Genomic DNA, 25738 nt, shown 5'->3' on the forward strand with positions numbered 1-25738 from the left:
TTTAGTCCACATGAAAACAAGTTGAACAGGTGCTGGGGCAGTCCATGTTTGTCTAGGGTAAAACAATACTGCTCAGCGGGGCTGTGGGCATCGCCCCTGCAAAGGAAGCGTAATCTGCTAATCCACTGTGTTTTCATGTGGTCGTAGCGTTTGTCAACCTGCTGTGGTTTCACTTGACACGGGTCAGGTTGGGTCTGGTTGTCCACACGGAGTCCCGCTTCAGTCCTGCATCAGATGTACCCGAGCCCCGGTATTTGTACAGGAATGGAGGAAAGGCAGAGCACCTTCCCCCATCATTCAGCCTGCATTCTTTCACTAATGAGCCCCCAACACCACTTTTCCCCCTGACCTCCACTAAGCCTGCTGTCGCTCTGCAGATACAGTTTGGCTGGAGAGAAACAGTCTTTCTTCTGACGGTCTCTGGATTCCCGTGTGTACAGGAAGGCAACAAATTGCCAACACGCTTCATGGTTTTCAAACAGCTAAGCGGGGCGTGTCGTACGTTAGAAGCATTGCTTTATTGCTATGGAAGAAACTTGATGCGCTGATATTAAGGTTATACAGGATGATATCAAGGTTGATATTAAGGTTATACAGGATGATATCAAGGATGATATTAAGGTTATACAGGATGATATCAAGGATGATATTAAGGTTATCCAGGATGATATCAAGGTTGATATCAGGGTTATACAGAATGATATCAAGGTTGATATTAAGGTTATACAGGATGATATCAAGGTTGATATTAGGGTTATACAGGATGATATCAAGGTTGATATTAGGGTTATACAGGATGATATCAAGGATGATATTAAGGTTATACAGGATGATATCAAGGTTGATATTAAGGTTATCCAGGATGATATCAAGGATGATATCAAGGCTCCATTAGGTTCCAAGTTAACGTTGTCCTCTGCACCGCTCTGGAGGGAGAGAAAGAAGCAAAGGAAAAGAACAAATGAAAGATAGAATTAATAAGATGGATCACAGCACTCCAAAAAAGAGGCCAGTCCAAAACAGAGAAGAACCAGGATGTTCTTTCAACAAAGCAACAAATAGCCAATTTCTTCCCAAAAAGGATGTGGATGTAGATATCAACACCATAGATCCTCGCATCCCATCCCGATGTATGGAAGTAACAACACCACAGCAGTCATCATCGTTAGGGTCACCAACAGGAATTTCAAAAAGCGTTGCTGAAACAGGGAAAGAAGCTGAAACGTTCCAACAGCCACCTGAATGAATGAGAAGACAATGAATGAGAAGACAATGAATGAGAAGACAATGAATGAGAAGACAATGAATGAGAATGAATGAATGAGAAGACAACGAATGAGAATGAATGAATGAGAAGACAATGAATGAGAAGACAATGAATGAGAAGACAATGAATGAGAAGACAATGAATGAGAATGAACAAATGAGAAGACAATGAATGAGAAGACAATGAATGAGAAGACAATGAATGAGAATGAATGAATGAGAAGACAACGAATGAGAATGAATGAATGAGAAGACAATGAATGAGAAGACAATGAATGAGAAGACAATGAATGAGAAGACAATGAATGAGAATGAACAAATGAGAAGACAATGAATGAGAAGACAATGAATGAGAATGAATGAATGAATGAGAAGACAATGAATGAGAAGACAATGAATGAGAATGAACGAATGAGAAGACAATGAATGAGAAGACAATGAATGAGAATGAATGAATGAGAAGACAATGAATGAGAATGAATGAATGAGAAGACAATGGATGAGAATGAATGAATGAGAAGACAATGAATGAGAATGAATGAATGAGAAGACAATGGATGAGAATGAATGAATGAGAAGACAATGAATGAGAAGACAATGAATGAGAAGACAATGAATGAGAAGACAATGGATGAGAATGAATGAATGAGAAGACAATGAATGAGAATGAATGAATGAGAAGACAATGAATGAGAAGACAATGAATGAGAATGAATGAATGAGAATGAATGAATGAGAAGACAATGAATGAGAAGACAATGAATGAGAATGAATGAATGAGAAGACAATGAATGAGAATGAATGAATGAGAAGACAATGGATGAGAATGAATGAATGAGAAGACAATGAATGAGAAGACAATGAATGAGAAGACAATGGATGAGAAGACAATGAATGAGAAGACAATGAATGAGAAGACAATGAATGAGAAGACAATGAATGAGAATGAATGAATGAGAAGACAATGAATGAGAAGACAATGAATGAGAAGACAATGAATGAGAAGACAATGGATGAGAAGACAATGAATGAGAAGACAATGAATGAGAATGAATGAATGAGAAGACAATGAATGAGAAGACAATGGATGAGAAGACAATGGATGAGAAGACAATGAATGAGAAGACAATGAATGAGAAGACAATGAATGAGAATGAATGAGAATGAATGAATGAGAATGAATGAATGAGAAGACAATGGATGAGAAGACAATGAATGAGAAGACAATGAATGAGAAGACAATGAATGAGAATGAATGAATGAGAATGAATGAATGAGAAGACAATGAATGAGAATGAATGAATGAGAATGAATGAATGAGAAGACAATGAATGAGAAGACAATGAATGAGAATGAATGAATGAGAATGAATGAATGAGAATGAATGAATGAGAAGACAATGAATGAGAAGACAATGAATGAGAATGAATGAATGAGAATGAATGAATGAGAAGACAATGAATGAGAAGACAATGAATGAGAATGAATGAATGAGAAGACAATGAATGAGAAGACAATGAATGAGAAGACAATGAATGAGAATGAATGAATGAGAAGACAATGAATGAGAAGACAATGAATGAGAAGACAATGAATGAGAATGAATGAATGAGAATGAATGAATGAGAAGACAATGAATGAGAAGACAATGCCACACATTGTCACAATGTTGTGTAAAACACAACGTTTGCAATGCATTTGGAAGTCAGCACTGGAAGAAATTTGAGATGCCTCAAAACGCTCGCTTTCACAATGTGTGGTAAAACTGCACCTTTGTGATGTCACAGAGGGGCAAGAAGCCCAAAGCAAAGGAAATACAGCAGGAATCGGTGCAGATTCTGCAAAATCTAAAAAGGTTTCCATGCGAGTTATTGTGTGGAGCTGCTCTATCGGAGTCCACAACTCAACACCAGCAGTGGAAATGAGCACACTAGGTCCCCTGTAAAGAAAATGTCGGGAACAGGACTGTATATATCAAATATGTAATCAAATGTATCGGGAATGATGGAACTTCCTGTGGACCATGTGACTTGTAAGAATATTCCAAATTTGTTAGAGGGGGGGTCATGTTTAGGGTAACAAGACTGAGTGAAAACCTGGACACTACTTAAGTGTCAATTTTGACAAAACGGTTGTTTCTTTGCTTTGAAGAAAATAAACACAAGTAAAAATACTTGCTACAAGCAATCCCGTGTATTTCAACAAGTCATCCAAGTTGTGTTGTATGTTGTGTGTTGTATGTTGTGTGTTGTATGTTGTATGTTGTATGTTGTGTGTTGTGTTGTGTGTTGTATGTTGTATGTTGTATGTTGTATGTTGTGTGTTGTGTTGTGTGTTGTATGTTGTATGTTGTGTGTTGTGTGTTGTGTGTTGTATGTTGTATGTTGTATGTTGTGTGTTGTGTGTTGTGTGTTGTATGTTGTGTGTTGTATGTTGTGTGTTGTATGTTGTGTGTTGTGTGTGTGTTGTATGTTGTGTGTTGTATGTTGTATGTTGTGTGTTGTATGTTGTATGTTGTATGTTGTGTGTTGTGTGTTGTGTGTTGTGTGTTGTATGTTGTATGTTGTATGTTGTGTGTTGTGTGTTGTATGTTGTGTGTTGTATGTTGTATGTTGTGTGTTGTGTGTTGTATGTTGTGTGTTGTGTGTTGTGTGTTGTGTGTTGTATGTTGTGTGTTGTGTGTTGTGTGTTGTGTGTTGTATGTTGTGTGTTGTATGTTGTATGTTGTGTGTTGTGTGTTGTATGTTGTATGTTGTGTGTTGTGTGTTGTGTGTTGTGTGTTGTGTGTTGTATGTTGTGTGTTGTGTGTTGTATGTTGTGTGTTGTATGTTGTATGTTGTATGTTGTGTGTTGTGTGTTGTGTGTTGTATGTTGTGTGTTGTATGTTGTATGTTGTGTGTTGTGTGTTGTATGTTGTGTGTTGTGTGTTGTGTGTTGTGTGTTGTATGTTGTGTGTTGTGTGTTGTGTGTTGTGTGTTGTATGTTGTGTGTTGTATGTTGTATGTTGTGTGTTGTGTGTTGTATGTTGTATGTTGTGTGTTGTGTGTTGTGTGTTGTGTGTTGTGTGTTGTATGTTGTGTGTTGTGTGTTGTATGTTGTGTGTTGTATGTTGTATGTTGTATGTTGTGTTGTATGTTGCACCTCTACTCTCCAAGTCAAACAATCCCCATCCCAAGGATCATGTTTGCCCTCCTGCCGTGCGGTCAGCGCCATCCGTTCATTGCTCCCGATGACAAAAAGCAAGACAGACGAGTGGCGTTTTGGCGAGGCGGCCGTACCATGTTTCCTGTCGTTCAGAAGGCCGTCCTTCTGGCCTGCCAAAGCCGAGCTGACACCAGTGGCGTGCTGGGGGCGTCACGGCTGGCGAGGCATCCGATTTACAGGAACAACAAGGCAGTCCAAACAACAGTCAACCGTCCACCAACAAAGCATACGAAAGCAAAGAAAGACTGAATAAACAAAAATAGGAAAGAAAGTCTAGCGTGGAAGCGATCAAGCAACACTACAACAGGAAGTAAACGGAGTAGAGAGGAGGAAGCGACCACAGAGCAAACAGGAACTGGCCAATGCAGACCATGACAAATCATCATTTGGACTGAAGGAAAAGTTGAAAATGATTGGAATCAACCCTGCACGCACGTCACTGCAGCTCACACACCACACGACCACTCAAGCCAAACCCGTCCGACATCTTGCTTTATTTTGATTTCAGGCTTTGAGGCTCAGTTGATTTTCCCAAAAAAGGGAAACGCATGCTTTTTTTCCTCCGGGAATGACTTTGTTATCTTTCAATAAAGTATGGATTATTAGTCAGGAGATACGTAGATGGTTGTGATGACACCACTGGAAGAAGGACCAGCATACACCACACTCAGAGCTGACATATTTAGAAGATACATACCATGACCATCGGCTTTAATCACAAACATTTTGCCTTCACGTTTTTCTTTCTATAATCATAAACACGACTTATATGCTTTTTTACAAACCTAAAGCCAATTCTATTTTCCAGCAAAAATACCATAGGTATGAACATGTGTATACTTTTTACTTACAATTTTTCAAGATTTTGCATTTACTTTGTTAATCCTTATTATAATATGGGAAACAAAAACAATTCATCAACAATTTACCAACACAGTAATAATTTGTTTGTCATAGTTAATTGTTCTCAGACCTTGCTGCTTATAGTTAGGGTTAGGGTTAGGGTTAGGGTTAGGGTTAGGTTAGGGTTAGGGTTAGGGTTATGTTCTAAATCCTGCCACACAGCAGAGCACATTTGGAATTGTTGCTTGTTGACATTCCAGATCTTCGGAGAGACGGAGCCGGTTCGAATGGTGTCTGAGGGCTCGGACTGCCGCTGCAAGTGCATCATGCGCCCGCTCAGCAGGGATGCGTGTTTGCGGCTGCGCAGTGGCAGCGTGCGCGTGGAGGACTTCTACACGGTAGAAACCGTCAGCTCTGGTTCTGACTGCAAATGCTCCTGCACCGCGCCGCCGTCCTCCCTCAACCCCTGTGAGAACGAATGGAAGATGGAGAAGCTGAAGAAACAGGCCCCCGAGTTATTAAAGGTGAGGAGATGAAAGTTGTCACGCAAATCATCAACAAAGTGGAGCTTGGAAGATAAAATGTATCACACCTGGCAACACGGAGGAAAAGATTCCAAAAAGACATTTGGGATTTTGGTGTTTTCCGTGAACGGGCTTTGTAGTTGCCAGGAAAAATACCCATTTTTTATTTTGTTATTTTATTTTTTATCGTGCAAACTCAGTCATCTGTTACTTCCAAAGGCGAAAAGGAGGAAGTCCCCCAATCATCTTCCTCGTGGAGTGTATCGGTGACATGCAACATACTCGGGGCACACGTTCACTCCTAACAAGCCGAAGTACAACTCCAGATGTTTGACCCGACTCCACCAAGAACTACAGAGCAGCTTAATAAATCTCTACGGGCTCCCAATGAACCCGACCGGATGTCAATAGTTCGAATCCCAGACAATGTCATGCTCAAGGATTGCAGTGCGCTTAACCTCTTGTGGCGACTGGATTTTGATTGGCCGCAGCATATTCTAGAAATATATAGAAACAAAAACAGCAGCAGCAAAAATATGCATTTCACAAAAATGAGTGGAAGAAATGAAAACCTGTAAAGAATTTTATGAAAATAACATACGTATTATTAGGAAGCATGAAGTTGAAATATTAAAGAAAGACTTTTTAAAAGTAGTGATATTTTGAAAACAAATAAAAGTACATTTTTGGAAATGAATTCCACCAACAGCCCGCCTCCAGGCACGCCCACTCCACTGTGATTGGTCACAGTTGTACAGCTAGCCCAGGGGTCGGCAACCTTTACTATGAAAAGAGCCATTTCACCCACTTGCCCACTAAAGAAAAATAGCCTGGAGCCGCAAAACGTTGTATGTTTAAAACAACATTGGAGGGAAAAAAAAAGACGAGTTGGAGTACTCTTGCTAGTACTGGAGATAAACTTTTGTTTTTAAATGAGCTCTAATTTATTTTTTAGAATCGTCAAATAACTCATTAATAATAATTAATAACTCAAATAACTCAAAGTATTACTCATTTCCCTTCATGTTAACCTGTCAGAGAGAACTGGATAGCATCCTGTCTGCTCATTCAGTCACCAGTCAGAACTCAGTCAGGATGCATTCATGGTCTCACACAAAGTTGGATTTTTGTAAACTCATAACAAAGACGTGCATTTTCACCACACGGGTGCTAAAAAATATTCAAGCATTGCAAAGGGAGCCGCAACAAAGAGGCTGGAGAGCCACATGCGGCTCTGGAGCCGCGGGTTGCTGACCCCTGAGCTAGCCGCTTGCATCCCGACACGCCCATATAAGGAAGTCTGGCTCACCGCGTTAGAAACTGTTATTTTCTTTCTATTTTCTATATATGACCACTTAGCATATGCTTTACAAAATACCAAAGTGGCCCTTGCATCCTTTCATTTTTCAGTGTGTGGCCCTCACAGGAAAAAGCTATTTGAATCAGGTGTACAGCACATGGAGGACTTGTTGAGCTTCTTGAGCAGATAATCATAACAGAAAAACATACAGTACGTTAGTGCATAATTATAGATAATATTAGTCAAATCAAATATTATAATGGACAAAAAACATTTTATGAGTGCAATAACTCAAAACAGTGCAAGTGCATTAATCTTGTTATGCATAACTCAGCATAACATCATTTATATGAACGACGACACTGTTTTATGTTGCCCATCGTCTGGCTATTGAAATGATTATGTTTTTAATTATGATAGGCCCATTAAATGTTCTACTCATGTAAATGTTCTGCTTTGAAGAACATGATTAATGGTTGCGCTCCTTTTATGGCACCAACCATCAGCTCCAATCCATGGTGGACCTCCTCGAGGGAACACTTTACAGCATGGATCTGATGAAAGTCCACTCGTACATCAACAAGGTGGTCTCTCAGATGAACACCCTGGAGGAGGTAGGAGAAATATCTCCAACAGGTTCATGAGCCAATTCCAAGAGAATAACAATGTTTACCTTCGCAGACGATCAAGACCAACCTGACGCGAGACAATGAATTTGTCAGAAACAGCATGGCAACGCTGACCAACCAGTTTAAGCGATACGAGAACTACTCCAACATTATGATGAGCATCAAGAAGGAGATCTCCGGTCTCAGTCTGCAGCTCCTTCAAAAAGATTCCTCTGAGACTAAAGTGCAGGTTCGAAACACAAATAGAACTCAATCAGATTTTTCTTCATTTTGTTTCCTCACGTCAACAAAACGTCACCAGAGGATGACTGAAGCCGAGGTATTGTTGGTCTCAGATTCACCAGGCACCTTTTCCAGGGTCTTGGGGGTCATAAAGATTCTGGCAACTATGACATTAGCCTTAATGTTTGCTCAGCAGTGGTTTTGGTCAGCTGGGATAGGCTCCAGCATAGCCCTGTGACCCTGGTGAGGATAAGCAGCATAGAAAACGGATGGATGGATTTGGTTAGAGTAGGTTTCGGTTAGAGTCCAACATTGTGGAAGGGATTCCTAAGCTAACCGAGGTTCTACTGTATCTATAAATGATCAAACATGATGGTGGCGTACCATTCATGATGGCGTACCATTCATGGTGGCGTACCATTCATGGTGGCGTACCATTCATGATGGCGTACCATTCATGGTGGCGTACCATTCATGGTGGCGTACCATTCATGATGGCGTACCATTCAGGATGGCGTACCATTCATGATGGCGTACCATTCATGGTGGCGTACCATTCATGATGGCGTACCATTCATGGTGGCGTACCATTCATGATGGCGTACCATTCATGATGGCGTACCATTCATGATGGCGTACCATTCATGATGGCGTACCATTCATGATGGCGTACCATTCAGGATGGCGTACCATTCATGATGGCGTACCATTCATGATGGCGTACCATTCATGGTGGCGTACCATTCATGGTGGCGTACCATTCATGGTGGCGTACCATTCATGGTGGCGTACCATTCATGGTGGCGTACCATTCATGGTGGCGTACCATTCATGGTGGCGTACCATTCATGGTGGCGTACCATTCATGATGGCGTACCATTCATGGTGGCGTACCATTCATGGTGGCGTACCATTCATGATGGCGTACCATTCATGGTGGCGTACCATTCATGGTGGCGTACCATTCATGGTGGCGTACCATTCATGGTGGCGTACCATTCATGGTGGCGTACCATTCATGGTGGCGTACCATTCAGAATGGCGTACCATTCATGATGGCGTACCATTCATGGTGGCGTACCATTCATGGTGGCGTACCATTCATGATGGCGTACCATTCATGGTGGCGTACCATTCATGATGGCGTACCATTCATGATGGCGTACCATTCATGATGGCGTACCATTCATGGTGGCGTACCATTCATGATGGCGTACCATTCATGATGGCGTACCATTCATGATGGCGTACCATTCAGGATGGCGTACCATTCATGATGGCGTACCATTCATGATGGCGTACCATTCATGGTGGCGTACCATTCATGGTGGCGTACCATTCATGATGGCGTACCATTCATGATGGCGTACCATTCATGATGGCGTACCATTCATGGTGGCGTACCATTCATGATGGCGTACCATTCATGATGGCGTACCATTCATGGTGGCGTACCATTCAGGATGGCGTACCATTCATGATGGCGTACCATTCATGGTGGCGTACCATTCATGATGGCGTACCATTCATGATGGCGTACCATTCATGATGGCGTACCATTCATGATGGCGTACCATTCATGGTGGCGTACCATTCATGATGGCGTACCATTCATGATGGCGTACCATTCATGATGGCGTACCATTCATGGTGGCGTACCATTCATGGTGGCGTACCATTCATGGTGGCGTACCATTCATGATGGCGTACCATTCATGGTGGCGTACCATTCATGGTGGCGTACCATTCATGGTGGCGTACCATTCATGGTGGCGTACCATTCATGATGGCGTACCATTCATGATGGCGTACCATTCATGGTGGCGTACCATTCATGGTGGCGTACCATTCATGGTGGCGTACCATTCATGGTGGCGTACCATTCATGGTGGCGTACCATTCATGATGGCGTACCATTCATGATGGCGTACCATTCATGATGGCGTACCATTCATGATGGCGTACCATTCAGGATGGCGTACCATTCATGATGGCGTACCATTCATGATGGCGTACCATTCATGATGGCGTACCATTCATGGTGGCGTACCATTCATGATGGCGTACCATTCATGATGGCGTACCATTCATGATGGCGTACCATTCAGGATGGCGTACCATTCATGATGGCGTACCATTCATGATGGCGTACCATTCATGGTGGCGTACCATTCATGGTGGCGTACCATTCATGATGGCGTACCATTCATGATGGCGTACCATTCATGATGGCGTACCATTCATGATGGCGTACCATTCATGGTGGCGTACCATTCATGGTGGCGTACCATTCATGATGGCGTACCATTCATGATGGCGTACCATTCATGATGGCGTACCATTCATGATGGCGTACCATTCATGGTGGCGTACCATTCATGGTGGCGTACCATTCATGATGGCGTACCATTCATGGTGGCGTACCATTCATGATGGCGTACCATTCATGGTGGCGTACCATTCATGATGGCGTACCATTCATGATGGCGTACCATTCATAACAATAAGGATGGAACTATGGAACTTAAGACTGCTTCATGCCTCTTGGCTGAGACGTAAATGAAAAGTTGCCGTGTTTACCCGCGATTGCTGACATGACCTAAATGTTCATGTTTAGGTCACTACCGATGAGAGGACCAAGGGGGCCTTAAAACCACCCAACAAAAAGCCCCCCGTGGCCAAGCCCCCTCCCAAAGCCAAAGAAAAAGTCATCAAGCCCAAGAAGGAGATCATTAAACCTGAAAAAGCAGTGAAGCCCAATCCGACCGCCAAGAGCAAGGTGGTTGGCCACCAGCCCGGGGTGGTAAGGGGCATCACGTACTACAAGGCTGCCAAGACGGACAAGGATGAGGTCAGAGGAGGTGAGTGTTTATCCTGAACGCTCATTTGATTGAAACCGAGCCTTTGTGAGCTAAAATAAACATTATGCTTGGAATGTTGCTTTGTTTTTCCTGCCACTCTTGTTCCAGCTGGGCTGCGTCTTGGTTGCTACGCATTGCTTGTATCAATATTCATATGTTGTACTACGGCTACGCAACCGTACAATGTCAGCTGAAAGCTCAGTGAACCAGTTTTACAGACATTTCCACCACGGGCCACTAGTGGGCAAATGAAGTCAACAACAGTATGTCATCAATCATTTCATCATTTCATAACACAAAAGACTAATAGAAGAAAAATGTTGTTTTTTTGTAGTGATTGGGCAAAATTGTTAGAATTTGCATGAATTTGGGCTGTCACAGCACTGCACAATCCTGGGGTATCCGATTATTCATTCATTCATTTTCTACCGCTTATCCTCACCAGGGTCGTGGGGGTGCTGGAGCCTATCCCAGCTGTCTTGGGGCGAGAGGCGGGGTCCACCCTGGACTGGTGGCCAGCCAATCCCAGGGCACATATAGACAAACAACCAACAACCAAAACTAAGACGTACCCATCAGTTTGTCATCAACTAACTGGTGGAGGAATGGAGGAAGGGCAGGTTAGGATGGCTGTGTTATATTGTGGCATATATGCTGTTCATATTCACAAACCCCAACCTTTATTGACAAAATAATGGAGCCAATGGAATGTCGTGTCAATGGAGCACTGCCACGGCCGGGACATGCTTCAGCTTCCCTCTTCACAACAACGCCAGAGGGACCCTCCACTACGCAGAGAAAACATTTCCTGACTCCTTCCACCCCCCTTTAAGTCTAGTTCAGTGAATAGGTATGCTGTGTTTGCACAGGGCACACGCTCATGATGATGGCCATGATGCTGGCCATGATGCTGTCCATGATGATGGCCATGATGATGGCCATGATGATGGCCATGATGCCGCCATGATGATGGCCATGATGCTGTCCATGATGCCGCCATGATGATGGCCATGATGCTGGCCATGATGCCACCATGATGATGGCCATGATGCTGGCCATGATGCTGGCCATGATGCTGGCCATGATGCTGGCCATGATGATGGCCATGATGCTGGCCATGATGCTGGCCATGATGCTGGCCATGATGCTGGCCATGATGCTGGCCATGATGATGGCCATGATGATGGCCATGATGATGGCCATGATGATGGCCATGATGCTGGCCATGATGATGGCCATGATGATGGCCATGATGATGGCCATGATGATGGCCATGATGCTGGCCATGATGCTGGCCATGATGCTGGCCATGATGATGGCCATGATGATGGCCATGATGATGGCCATGATGCCGCCATGATGATGGCCATGATGATGGCCATGATGATGGCCATGATGCCGCCATGATGCTGGTCATGATGCTGGCCATGATGCTGGCCATGATGCCGCCATGATGCCGCCATGATGATGGCCATGATGCTGGCCATGATGCTGGCCATGATGCCGCCATGATGCTGGCCATGATGCTGGCCATGATGCTGGCCATGATGCTGTCCATGATGCTGGCCATGATGCCGCCATGATGCCGCCATGATGCTGGCCATGATGCCGCCATGATGCTGTCCATGATGCTGGCCACGATGCTGGCCATGATGCCGCCATGATGCTGGCCATGATGCTGTCCATGATGCTGGCCACGATGCTGGCCATGATGCCGCCATGATGCTGGCCATGATGCCGCCATGATGCTGGCCATGATGCCACCATGATGCTGTCCATGTTGCCGCCATGATGCTGGCCACGATGCTGTCAGGGCGGGTGTTCTGCCACGGAGATGAAGCTCAAAGTGCTCAGCCGTGTCTGTCAAATGAGCCAAGCGTTTGCCTGCATGTCCATAATCTCCAGCAAAGAGCAAAAAGAAACTTGTAGGTTGGAAGCACGTTAGCGTAGAAGCTATTTCTGACTGTTACTCTCAGAGCTGCCAAGCGCGACCAAAGTAATCTGTTTGACCACACGGCCACCACAACAGCTGGGGCTCGCAGGCATAGTTGCAAGTAGTTTTACATACTTTCTATATCGGGGGTGTCCAAACCTTTTCGACCGCGGGACAGAGAACATTTGGAAGAGGCAGGGAGGCGACTTTTGATACATTTTTTTCATTAGAGATGCTAAAATGAATCCAATGCTAAACAATCTGAGCACATCTACATCTTAGCTTTGTCTTACATCGGACAAAGCACGTGTGTAATATCTATGAATATGTCTCACCAATCACGATTTCATTTTCATTTTAGAATATGCAAAGGCAGCTGGGATAGGCTCCAGCACCCCCGCGACCCTCGTGAGGAAAAAGCAGTAGAAAACGAATGAATGAATGAATATGCAAAGGGTCTGTAAAAAATGAGCTGCAGGCCATAAATAGACCCCGGGCCGCACTTTGGAAGTTGTGTTTTTATTGAAGGGCTTGGACAGAGGTGTTTATTTACGTTAGTGGCAGTGGAGGCTGCAATTTGTGGTGCTATATTTATATATATCTACCTATCTATATAAAAATATCATTGCCACAAATTATAGCCGCCCACGGATGGGATCATCGTCGGTCAAAATCCAGCTGGGACAGATGTCACATGTTCCCAGTCCGGTTCCTCCCTCACTGTCTTTTTTAAAGCCAAGTCCAACCTGGAACAAATGTGTACACTTAACTTGACTACAAGTTGTTGATTCAACCATGAATATACTGAATGTCTCGTTTGCTTGATTGCTTCACGGTTCGACCCCAGGATGCAGACAGCAGGACCAAATACAGGTTAAAATATTTATTGCTTGCAATATTAGCAGCAGCGGGATAAAGCAACTCATGAGGTGACGGACAAACGATAATGATGATAATGATCCCACACGGGGAGAAGCACACACCTGAACTAAATACCAACACAAATGAGGGACAGGTGTGGGTGACTATGGCAACGAAGGAAGACGAGGCAAAACAGGAAGTCCAATACAAAGTCAGTGTCAAAAACGGAAACCAAAGCCCAGAAGGTAACTCAAACAACCTGCCACGTGGGAACCCACACAGGGCGTGACACTGAAATCCCTCCAATTTATGACACCAACATTTTCAGTTTGAGTAAAAGGATTTTTTTTCCAAGGTTGCTGGCAGAATTCATTTTGACTGCAGTTTTAGTCGGCCATAGTTCACAACAATTGAATCAACTACAGTTGCGATAGTAATGCAAGTCGACTACAAATACAATAGTTTGGTCCGGCGCACCATTGTGCGCAGCCAATTTGGTAATTTGGTCAATTGGACTGCGCAGAGATGGGCGTGGCGGCGGCCCAGGGGAGGTGCCCACATTTTCAGCTTGGCACAGTGACAATTGTGCACCAAAGGTGCGCTGTCTGGTGCGCTTGCCAGCCTGGTCTATTCTTGCCCCAGGCGAAGATAGGCGCAGATTTTTTTAGTGTCGCACACATTAAGAATGACAGCAACCACTATTTAACGTAAGCATGTAGCATCTGCTTTATGAGCATACTTATTGTTTTATTCTGTTTTATTCTCTTCTTCTTTATGCTCTACAAACCATGCAGAGAACCCCAACATGCTACTGGAAACTTCTTAATCGTAGGTAGTGTGCAACGTTATTGACTAACAAAAACCTTGTGTTATTTGTGAGGGAGCAAAAGAGGAATTTTGATTGATGACTTCCTGTTGGTTAGCGTTACGGGGGACCTATTATGCTTTTTCAACTGATAAATGTTGTCAGAATGTTCTATTCTAAACGATAAACGATGCCAAATGGGGTTTGTACATTTGGAAGTGAGCCCTGAAAAAAGTTTGGGGGGGCTCTGAGCACTCGGTTTCACTGTTTTTTTTTTTAACACTCGTTGTGACATCACAAAGTCACAAGAGCAAGCAGTAAATAGCAATTTATCTGTGTCCTAACTGTGTTTATTTTGTGTAAGTCATGGAACAAAAGCGCTTGCCTGTGTAGCATTATAGAGTGTGCATACAGGCTCACCGATCCCACCACAATCAGTGGGTTTTTAAACACGGGTCGTGTTTAAAAAGCAGGAGAGGTGGAGGTTGTTCTCAAGTCAGTGGTGGCTTCTTACTACGCAGACATTTGTCTGACCTCACTTGACCGTCTCGTCTGTTTTAAAAATATGTTTCGACTTGGCCTCGTCTTTTTATGTCACCGAGACCGACTCGCCGATGTTTTTGATCCTTGCAGACAACCCAGCCAAAACATACGCACGTCATCACGTCACCGAAACCCAGTCTGAGGACGGAGGAGCCGAAATGGTTCTCGAAACGGCGGAAGCTACGATTGCCGAACCTACCACTCCCGCTGCATTCCACACCACCGTAGCGCCTACCGTCTCCACCAACGCCGCCACGGCACCATCAGCGACCGCGGCATGGACGAGCAGCCAAAGTACAGCGGCTGCAGAGAGGCCGGCCCCCACCATCGTGCTGCTGCTGGACAACAGCAATAACAACAGTCGGCCGACTCTTCACAGAGCAGGTGACGTGTCGAATGCGCACAGACCACGTGACCACATGACCACATGACCACATGACCACATGACCACATGACCACATGACCACATGACCACATCCCGTGCCGACAGGGTTCCCCGCCTTCAAGTTTGACATACGGTATATTTGACATCACGCCTGCCGTGACTTATTGTTGTATGAATGGCAATACGCAGGTCCATGATGGACCCTCTGCCAATTCATTTCAAAAAGCATATCCATAAATACATACATTTGTTGCCAAAGATACAATGTGACCGGGCAAGGATAAGAACACCACCTTGGGGTTTTGCTATGAGTTATTTCTTGAATTCAGCAGTGATTCCCAACTGGAGGATTTGATTTTCTTGTGATCACGGCTGCAAAATAATCCAAAATACAGGAAGAAAGTTGCAAGAGTCAGCATTTTCATGAAGAAGGTGAGAAACGTTATTAAATTCAAGAAGTAACTCATCGTAAAACACCAAGGTGTCTCCATCGTGTGTCCACTGAAGGTAAAAGTGACCTGAAACGTGAATTCATCCCTTTTATTCATCATTTGTATCCATTTAGAATAGTTTTATGCATGTGAAACTACAATTGGGAAATGATAATAACCTTTTTTGATGGTCTGATGGTTTTGGTGGTCTGAGATCAGTGGTCACGTACCCCTTCAGACATTTGACCCCAAGTCCTGCACACTTAAAGACATCAACTTTATTATGTTCATTTTCTTGATAATTGATTGGTTCCTTCATTTGTAATTGGTAATTACGGGGATGAATTGGAAGTCCAAAATAAATGAGATCTTCAAGATGAAACACAAGTAATGATTCAAACGTACGTATTTGTTGATACGATGCACACAAAGCAACACAAAGGAACAACAACCACTCTGACTCCTTCCTGTGCGGGCTCCTCACCTTGTGAGGCGTTCAGGTGCATGCGTAATTGTAAGTATTAGGCGCTAATTGTTTTTCATTTGTATTCACGTGCCCCCTACTTGACGTATATCGACCCTTGGGAAGCCCTGTCTTCCATACATGCTACATACATGTTCCATACATGTGGCATCGCGATGACCTGCAACATTTCAGCTTTTTTGTTCTATTTTGGTTGACTTTTTGACTTTGAGCACATCCTGCTTTTGTGGTTCTTTGTCAGGGTTCAGCTCTGTGTGCAAACCCCAACGCTACACGGCTTGATGGCGTACTGTTTAGGGTGAGGGATGGCGCTTGGAGTAGTTTGATGTTTTACAACAGTCCGCCTTAATGACCCGTGTCACCGCAATTTCTTTTTAGAGGTGCAGCTCTTGCTGGCGAGGGCGTGGCGGTGTGAGCCCAGGGTGTGTGCCTGGTGAGCGGCGAGGCGTACGGGCGTGTCAACATGCTGTTGGTCTCTCCGCAGGGGAAGGCACCCATGTGTTCAGGAGTTTAGTTTTGCTAGCATCGCGATCGACCAGTCCCAAATGACCGAAGATTAATGGATTGGCCGCTCCTGTTCAAAATAATGGTTACAAAAATGCCCCCCCCCCCGTGTTGCTACGCATGAGTTGTCCTGTTGTGAAAACGAGCCTTGCCACGTGCATGACATCACTTCCAGAGAAGCAAGAGGAAAGCAAATCCAGTCAATGTTTTTGCTAAGGAAGGTGAGAAGAATAGTAAGACAGCTGATTGGTGACTTCAATCTATTCGTTATTACAAATGTTAGACTAACGCCGTTAACAACGTATTAATAACACAACAACACACTGACAATAACTGGAAAATGTACACAAACAAAGCAAAGTTCATTATTTCCTTCATTTTGTGTCTGCCAGGTAAAATTCTTAGCTGCGAAGGAACTCTGGCGTCAATCGAGCAGCCGGAGAAGCAGCACAGTTACGGACGCAACGAGGGAGCCTGGATGAAGGATCCCCTGGCCAAAGACTCCAAGATCTACGTCACAAATTATTACTATGGAAACAATCTGGTGGAGTTCCGCAACCTGGACAACTTCAAGCAAGGTGTGTTTGGTTTGCTCAATTCCCTTTGAACCGCCGATGATTTTCCACCTTTTCCAAGCGTTCCAACCATTCCAAATTCAAAGGATTCACATTGCAAAAAATTCAAGGTTTTGTCAAAACACCACATTTCCTTACATTCAAATTCCAAATTGGGAAAAAGTTTTTCCAAATCCTACATTTCCCACCCAGTTCAGCCATAACTGCTCATTCAGGACATTGGGCTAACAATTTCCCACCTTCCAAAAAGTCCCACTTTTCCATAATTCGCTTTGACATTTTCCAAAGGATTCCAAAAAAATCCAAGGTTAAAATGTTCAGCTCATTGAGGACACGCTGGCTTCCGATCAGGAGTCCACATTCCACATTTCCTGTCATTTCACTTTGGTGTGACAGTCATCCAATCGGAAAGGAGGGGCAAGTTATTTGCTGCCCCTATTGGTCAACAATCGTTTGACATTTTCCACGACGTAACCTTCCGCTTGCTCTACGTGGCTCCGAGTGCTTGAGTCCCAAATTATTTCCAACTTTCCCAAACTTCCCTCAACTTCTTTCACCTTTTCAGCATTCAGTCTGCATTTTCACTTGCCAACATTTTCCATTTTCCATGACCATCATTGGATGGTTGCTGGTGCTATTCTCGGTTCTCGTGTTTCAACATATTTAAGAATTACAACAATCATTCTCTAGTTTGACATTCCAGCATTTCAAATCAAAATGTTCATCTCATTTAGGACAAGTAGGCAATCTAGCAAGATTGAATATCTATGAATATCCATATTTCCATCATTTTCACCAGTGAAAATGAACGCAAGTTCAACGTCACCCCCCTACTGACGGAAATGAATTTGACATTTAATATGAGGCATGTAACATTCTGCATATCTTCACGGCGGCCCGGCTAAGATCATAGATGGTTGCTGGTTCCATCCTCGGTTGGTGAATATTGGTTGGTGAGTCAACACATTTCCATATTTCAACGTTCATTCCACATTTTGGTTCATCTTCAGTATTTCAGCTTTCACATTTCTACTTAAATTGCTTCAACCAGTTCAGCAAAACCTTCTTTTTCCAGTTGTGGGCCTCAAGAACGCGAGCGTGTGTGAAGTTTAGCACTTCCACGATCCAAGTCAGCTTCTCTGGGCCGGCGCTATAGAAAGGGGCGGCATCTGAGGAATTCCGGGGGGAAGAACATCAACTCCTTTTCCATCTCCAACAACTGAGGAATTGTGGGAATTGGATTATACTCTTTAAAAGACTTCAAGATGACCTCCTCTTGCGGGATTTGGCTTGTTGACGTCGATCTGTTTGGACAATCTGCTCTGGAAATTCACTTCCGTGGACGAGCGTCCTGCGGCGATGAGGGCTCACGCTTGTGTGCGGATGACTTGCTGTCTTTACGAGCGGCGGTGAGGCCTGCTGTTCTCTGACGTGGTCTGGCCTCCCCTTTGAACGGGGCTCAGTGGGAAGGGATTAGGAGTGTGGCTTGTCTTTGGTGATGTGGGTGGTGGGGGTCTTCCACTGCACTACTTTTTGTATTGTGCAACTTCCGGATGCTCCCAGATTCCAAAGTGTCCCCAGACGTCCATAATATATTGGTAAACAAACTGTGGCAGTGTCACGTGATCCCACGACATAAAAGTGTGCACGCCAGTAAAACTACAGCGTTGCACCACCGTCGCCAGGAGGGTCTTCAACCTAACATGGCCGCCACGGCCCAGTGGTTCAGACCACAAGTGTGGCCAACGGTTAGCATTCATTTTCAATCCCACGCTTTTCTTTTGGGCACTCCAGCCAGAAGACCATGACTGATGCCCAATCTGGAGATGAAATGGAATGTGACGATTCTCAAATGACACAATTTGAAAATTTGGGAATTTACTGCGGTTGCCTCTCATCGGTCCCACAATAAGCGACGTTATCCCTCCTCGCTCGGTGTGAGGCGCTGACTGTATTCTTCCACCTCGCACGTGACCCACACTGCATCCCCGCCCTACCCTGCTGGTGGGAATTCTCAGGAAAGACCAGAATTTTCCATTTTCCAAAACATTTCCCTTCCTTCCAAATGGAACTGTTGAAGCATGTGAAGAGAGAAGAGTGAAAAGTGGCCTGTAAGTTAGTGAATAGTTTGAAACACGAATGAGACGCCGCCATGATCCATAACTCCACAATGATATTAAACGTTTGCATTTCACTCATTCAATCCCAGACATATTCCAAAGACGACACCTTCATTCAAGCAGTTGATGTTTGCTAAATCCAAGGATGAAGAGTCTTCAACCAGTCATGATGTGCTATATATATCACTATATTGACACGCACTATGGTACACATTATGTCATTGGATGCTCATATCACCCAGTACTTCGCTATGTGATCATATATATATACGTATATATATATTAGGAAAGCAGGAAGTGAACAAATGTAAGAGTTAGTGATTGTAAAAGTACCAGATGGAGGGGTAGGATTTAATAAGCTTTGCTTCTTCCTACTCCTTTTGGACATGTGGAACTGGGAACTGATTATGGGATGCACTCAATTGGAATCTGATGCATGTTCAAATGAAATTAAACCATTACCATTACCATTACCATTACCATTACCATTACCATTAATTACGGGCCATGTTAGACAGCCATTTTCAAGGCACACAGAATGTTGCGTTCAATGGCTTGACTTCCATCTTTCAGAAGAAAAAACGTGACTTTCCACTTTTTCTGTTCCTTAGTAATGAGCAGTAGAATATTGCTAAGTTTCAGGGAAATATCTGGGAAATACCCACTGAAAAACTGATTTTTTTTTTTACACAAATATGTTTTTCCTTTTGTGACAGCTCAAGTATGTACCACAACATAAACAACACAAAGAATTGGTTGTTTTACATCAAATAATATTTTATTTACAAATATAAGACCATGATCTATTCCCAATTTTCCCATTTGGAACTGAGCTGCGTTAAAAGAAGTACAAATGCGTTAAAAGAATCGGGCGTTCCGGATGACAAAAACGTCCAAGTCCATCCTGATGTTGAAAGTTGAAAGTTCACGCCTGAAGTGTTTTTTCTCCCGTTTCCTTATCCCAGGCCGATGGAGCAACCTTTTCAAACTTCCTTACAACTGGATTGGCACCGGTCATGTGGTTTATAACGGAGCCTTCTACTACAACCGAGCCTTCACCAAGAACATCATCAAGTACGATCTGAAGATGCGGTACGTGGCAGCCTGGACGCTGTTACATGACGTGGTGTATGAGGACACCACCCCGTGGAAGTGGAGGGGTCACTCTGACATGGACTTTGCCGTGGATGAAAGCGGACTGTGGGTGATCTATCCCTCAGTGGACTACGACTATCACCAGCAGGAAGTGATCGTCATCAGTAAGTTGGACCCCGGAGACCTGTCCCTGAGAAAGGAGAGCACCTGGAGGACCGGTCTGAAGAGGAACTCTTACGGCAACTGCTTCATCATCTGCGGTGTCCTGTATGCCGTCAACGCGTACAACCAGAAGGAAGGCGAGGTCCACTATGCTTACGACACGCACACCAACACGGAGGCCGTCCCACGCCTGGCCTTCACCAACGAGTACTCTTTCATCACGCAGCTTGACTACAACCCCAAGGAGAAGCTCTTATACGCTTGGGACAACGGCCATCAGGTCACCTATCGACTCAACTTTGTTGACCAGTGACGACATCTCGTCAGCTCGCCGTCGTCCTGCTGGTATGGACCCACGGTGCTTCCTGTTTGACCGCCGGTTTGACCCAAAACACTATGTGCCATAACTCTTCGTACCAGTACCCCGTATTCACTGACGTCACCTTCGTGGTCCACAGGTGGAGTTCATGTCGGTAAATCTTCGTTGGTGAAATGTCAGCAGGCTGGCAAACTCAAGGAGTAGTTCAAGGACGGATGATAAATACAATCATACATAATTATTTATTATACATAATAAATACATAAACAGCAACGTTGGCCTTTGGAGATGAGCTGCTTGAAGGCCATTCCAGGCTGGGATTTTAGAACTCAACCACTGAAGGCCGCTTCAGCTGTTTGGTGGTCTGAAAAGCGGTCCAGAGGAGGAGGGGCGGGGCAAACCCAAGCATCCACGGCACCGACCTACCTACCTTCCTACCTACCTACCTACCTACCTACCTACCTACCTACCTACCTACCCACCTACCCACCTTCCTACCTACCTTCCTACCTACCTACCTACCTACCTACCTACCCACCTACCTACCCACCTACCCACCTACCTACCTACCCACCTACCCACCTACGCACCTATCTACCTACCTACCTACCTACCTACCTACCCACCTACCCACCTACCTACCTACCTACCTACCCACCTACCCACCTTCCTACCTACCTTCCTACCTACCTACCTACCCACCTACCTACCCACCTACCCACCTACCCACCTACCCACCTACCCACCTACGCACCTATCTACCTACCTACCTACCTAACTGTCTACGTACCTTCCTACCTACCTTCCTACCTACCTACCTACCCACCTACCTACCCACCTACCCACCTACCTACCTACCCACCTACCCACCTACGCACCTATCTACCTACCTACCTACCTACCTAACTGTCTACGTACCTTCCTACCTACCTACCTACCCACCTACCTACCTACCTACCTACCTACCTAACTGTCTACATACCTTCCTACCTACCTACCCACCTACCCACCTACCTACCTACCTAAAGGTCTACATACCTTCCTACCTACCTACCCACCTACCTACCCACCTACCCACCTACCTACCTACCTACCTAACTGTCTACATACCTTCCTACCTACCTACCCACCTACCACATGGAAACAACCAAGTAAAAACTGGGGGTGGGCAAATGTTTGAACCAATCCAAGGTTGTTGACGATACCGACACTTTGTTGATCCTGGTTATGATAAAAGTGGTTAGCATGTTGGCTACACGGTCAGGACATCAAGAGGACCTGGGTTCGAATCTCTGTGTGGAGTTTGCATGTTCTCCCCGTGCATGCGTGGCTTTTCTCCGGGTACTCCGGTTTCCTCCCACATTCCAAAAACATGCTAGGTTAATTGGCCACTCCAAATTGTCCCTGGGATTGGCTGGCCACCAGTCCAGGGTGTACCCCGCCTCTCGCCCAAAGACAGCTGGGATAGGCTCCAACACCCCTGCGACCCTCGTGAGGATAAGCGGTATAGAAAACAGATGGATGGACGGATGTGTATTGGCTAATATTAGTGTAAAGGTGACTATAGGGGTGCTATTTCATGCCTAGAGGGCTCTAATAAGGTAAAAAAACATATTTAGAAGGTTGTAAACAGGATTTCTATGCTGCAAGTATAAAAATATTCAATTTTTAAGTATCGTACAGTGGCAGAAATTGACTTTTCATGGTCAGGTCTGGAATCGATGAACTGCAAAAAACGAGGGATTACTGTATATGGAATACATTTAGGATGATTTTTGTAAAATGCTACTAATTACTGTCAGATGTGTGATATTACATACAATATGTGTTACATTGTTCATGGTGTTTCAATGATGTTTCCTCCTTTCCTTTCCTTGGCTTCATGATGAAAAGCAGTGGCTTCAGGTCACTTTCCACTTTCCACTTTCCACTCTCCAATTCCCAGCCACAATCTATTTGGAGGAATCCCGTTTTTGCCGTTGGTCAGGCCCAGCAGCCGCTCTTGCAGCCGAGTCGTTAATCTCCCTTTAAAACGGATGCCAACATTTCACACAGCTAAAATGCTTTGGCTCTAAAGCCGGCAATTGAACTCCACCAATAGGATTTTGTCTTCTGATTGGCCGTACGTGACAACGGGCCGTACGTGTCGCTAAAAAGAAAAAACTGTGTGTACAGGTATGGGTTTTTTGGTTTATATTTGTTTTCTATAACGTGAATTCATTTGACGATTACTATGATATTGTTGAACATTTAGTATGACGGCATTTATGGCATTATACTGTATATACACAAGCTGACTGGAAATATTGAATATTTGACTGTCAAGACCCGTGTAGCCTTAAAGGGCCGGTGTGTAGGATGGACGGTGTTCCCATGACCATGGACTGCCTCGCCAGAAGCCATCGGACCTGCAGGATCAGGGACAAAGGAGGGTTCTTGTCGCTCAGCTTCATCCTGAACGTGACACGCCGGACCTCGAAGGCTGTCAGCCATCTGCTTCTGCTAGCTCTCCATCATTTACTCCCAAGTCATTTGAATAAAGTCTGCAACAAACGATGTCTGATGTTTGCCGTGAATGAGCTTGACGTCTTCACTCCAACTCACACAACACAAACCAACCCAAAGGACTCCCTCGCTCACAGTGCAACCAAAAATAACAAGCAGTGGAACATGCTGTTATGGAAATAAACAGTGACACACGGGAGGGGGGGGGGGGTGCTCTGGGAGTACGAGGCATTGGACTGCCTGATGCAGCTTCAAGTCCGAGTCTGTGGTTTTCTCCCGAAAAAGCAAAGCAGCTGGAAGTCTGCACGGAATCTTGTCTGAGGCTGCTGGAAGAAGACGGATGGGTGGACATGACTATGGATGCAAAACAATATTATCTTATTGGAATTTATAACCTGCAAGGCATGCTGGGTAACTTCCTGTGCACGAGGGTTTCCCAGAATGGGGCCACCCCCTGCAAGAGCTGGCATGAAGCTCTGCTTGATCTTGGATCCAAAGTGCACTGCAGGATCTCTTCCAGGCATGGCTCTGGGATTTCCTGGCAAAGGATTGGAAAATCCCGTTCCATGCGACTCGGGAGAGAGGCACGAAACAAGCCAAGAGTGGAATGGCGGCGGGTGTGGGGGCTCCGTCCATGTGGTCTTCATTTATGAGGATCGGCACACCTTATTTCACCTCTGAAACCATTGGGCATCCATTGGGCTCAGAAAGACATTATTGGATGTACAAACATCACACAGCCGTTACCATGGCGACACAGATGCAACCAACCGGGGTTAAAGACCACATTGCCATCTTCCTTCCACAATCTGATGAACATAACACGGAGGTGCAACCATTCATGAACTCCGTCACCCATGTTGACATGTTGTCATGAAACAATGGCGTCCGTCGCAGCTGGAATGATGAACACTGACAATTCACATGACCTACGCCACCGCAGGCCCAGCGCCTCACTTCATCACAAAGGCTCTCCTGTTGCTTAACACATTCAACTTGATTGGCTTGTTCATCATCGTGTCATCCTCATCCTCATCCTCATGTCCTCGCCGTGGCACAAACTCGAGCTTTAGCCATTCATTTCCGAAAACCTGTTTACAACCTTGGAAATGTGCTTTTTTTAACATCATTAGAGACCTCCATATGTGAAATAACACCCCTATGTCACCTCTACGCGCTACTTACCTTACTTAAAGATATTTAAGACATAATTAAGACTTTTTATGCTTGAAAAATGTGTAAACAACGCTCAAATTTGCACATTTTCTTTTATTAATAGCATGTTTTCAACCTCAAAACGGAATGATTTATTCATTAATATCATTTCGAAAAACAGTGAAGGCCCCAAATTTGATATTGCCGGTAAATTGGAGTATTTCAAAATGAGTTTCGATGAGGCTGCATCAGGAAGGATAAATTGGTACGACCCAAATGGCAACCAAAGGTGGTGGACAGTAACAGTTTGTTCTTACGTTCGTTTGCTGTGGATGAATAAATACCATATTTTTCATCAGCCAACCACAAGCTCATAGAACTGTCATGCATGGCCCAATCCATGCTTGGCATGCCCCCCCCCCCACCCCCAAACACCACAGAGACTGGTTCTGTCAGACGACAATGTGGGTATATTTCAACTAATACACAAACTGTGTTTTGTGTGTATTGTATTTGTATTTAGTGTGTATTCCTGCCAGTGTGGTGTTTTTGTGTAGCTAGAAATGGCCGCCTCGTGACGCATGGCACGGAAAGCAGCTGCAGGAGTCTTCTTGCAAGAACACCCGTGTGACCTGAACTGAGACGCTGTGATCCGCGTCCTTCGGTGGTCTTAAAAGAGCAGGATGCGGGCAAAGACAACAACTCTGCAGTAACTTCCTGTCTAATAAAAACGCCACTTGACTGACAGTTTAGTCTTTTCCTCCGAATGCAACGTCATGTGAAAAATACTGAACGGAAAAACAAAAGACTCAATAACTCAATAATAATACAACAAACTTTCAACTGTCATTTTTTTGCTCTTATGAGCTGGCCGCCATTCAATAATACTCCTTATTGATAGCACGGGGGGGGGGGGGGGGGGGGCAAGCCAAAGAAAGCCTTTGTACAAAACACAATGAAGGCCTTTACAGATGAGGGTGCAAGGATGGCTCTGTCAGGACACAACATTAGC

General features: G+C 44.6%; 1 protein-coding gene across 2 annotated transcripts in view; it reads left to right on the forward strand.

Annotated features, from left to right (window-relative positions):
* Positions 1-25376, forward strand: part of olfml2a (olfactomedin-like 2A) — a 33002-nt gene extending 7626 nt beyond the window's left edge. Inside the window, exons 2-8 of one of the 2 annotated variants that reach the window (XM_058071775.1) lie at positions 5574-5837; positions 7644-7751; positions 7819-7995; positions 10606-10849; positions 15082-15375; positions 17188-17373; positions 20456-25375. In XM_058071775.1, the coding sequence (XP_057927758.1) occupies positions 5574-5837; positions 7644-7751; positions 7819-7995; positions 10606-10849; positions 15082-15375; positions 17188-17373; positions 20456-21060 (1878 nt within the window). In that variant the 3' untranslated portion in view covers positions 21061-25375. Of the gene's footprint in view, positions 1-5573; positions 5838-7643; positions 7752-7818; positions 7996-10605; positions 10850-15081; positions 15376-17187; positions 17374-20455 lie in introns of both variants that reach the window. The other variant, XM_058071776.1, reaches the window with a different exon arrangement.
* The last annotated feature ends 362 nt before the right edge of the window (positions 25377-25738 follow it).

Source organism: Doryrhamphus excisus, chromosome 4 (genome assembly GCF_030265055.1).
Source record: "Doryrhamphus excisus isolate RoL2022-K1 chromosome 4, RoL_Dexc_1.0, whole genome shotgun sequence".
In the NCBI taxonomy this organism is placed as follows: Eukaryota; Metazoa; Chordata; class Actinopteri; order Syngnathiformes; family Syngnathidae; genus Doryrhamphus; species Doryrhamphus excisus.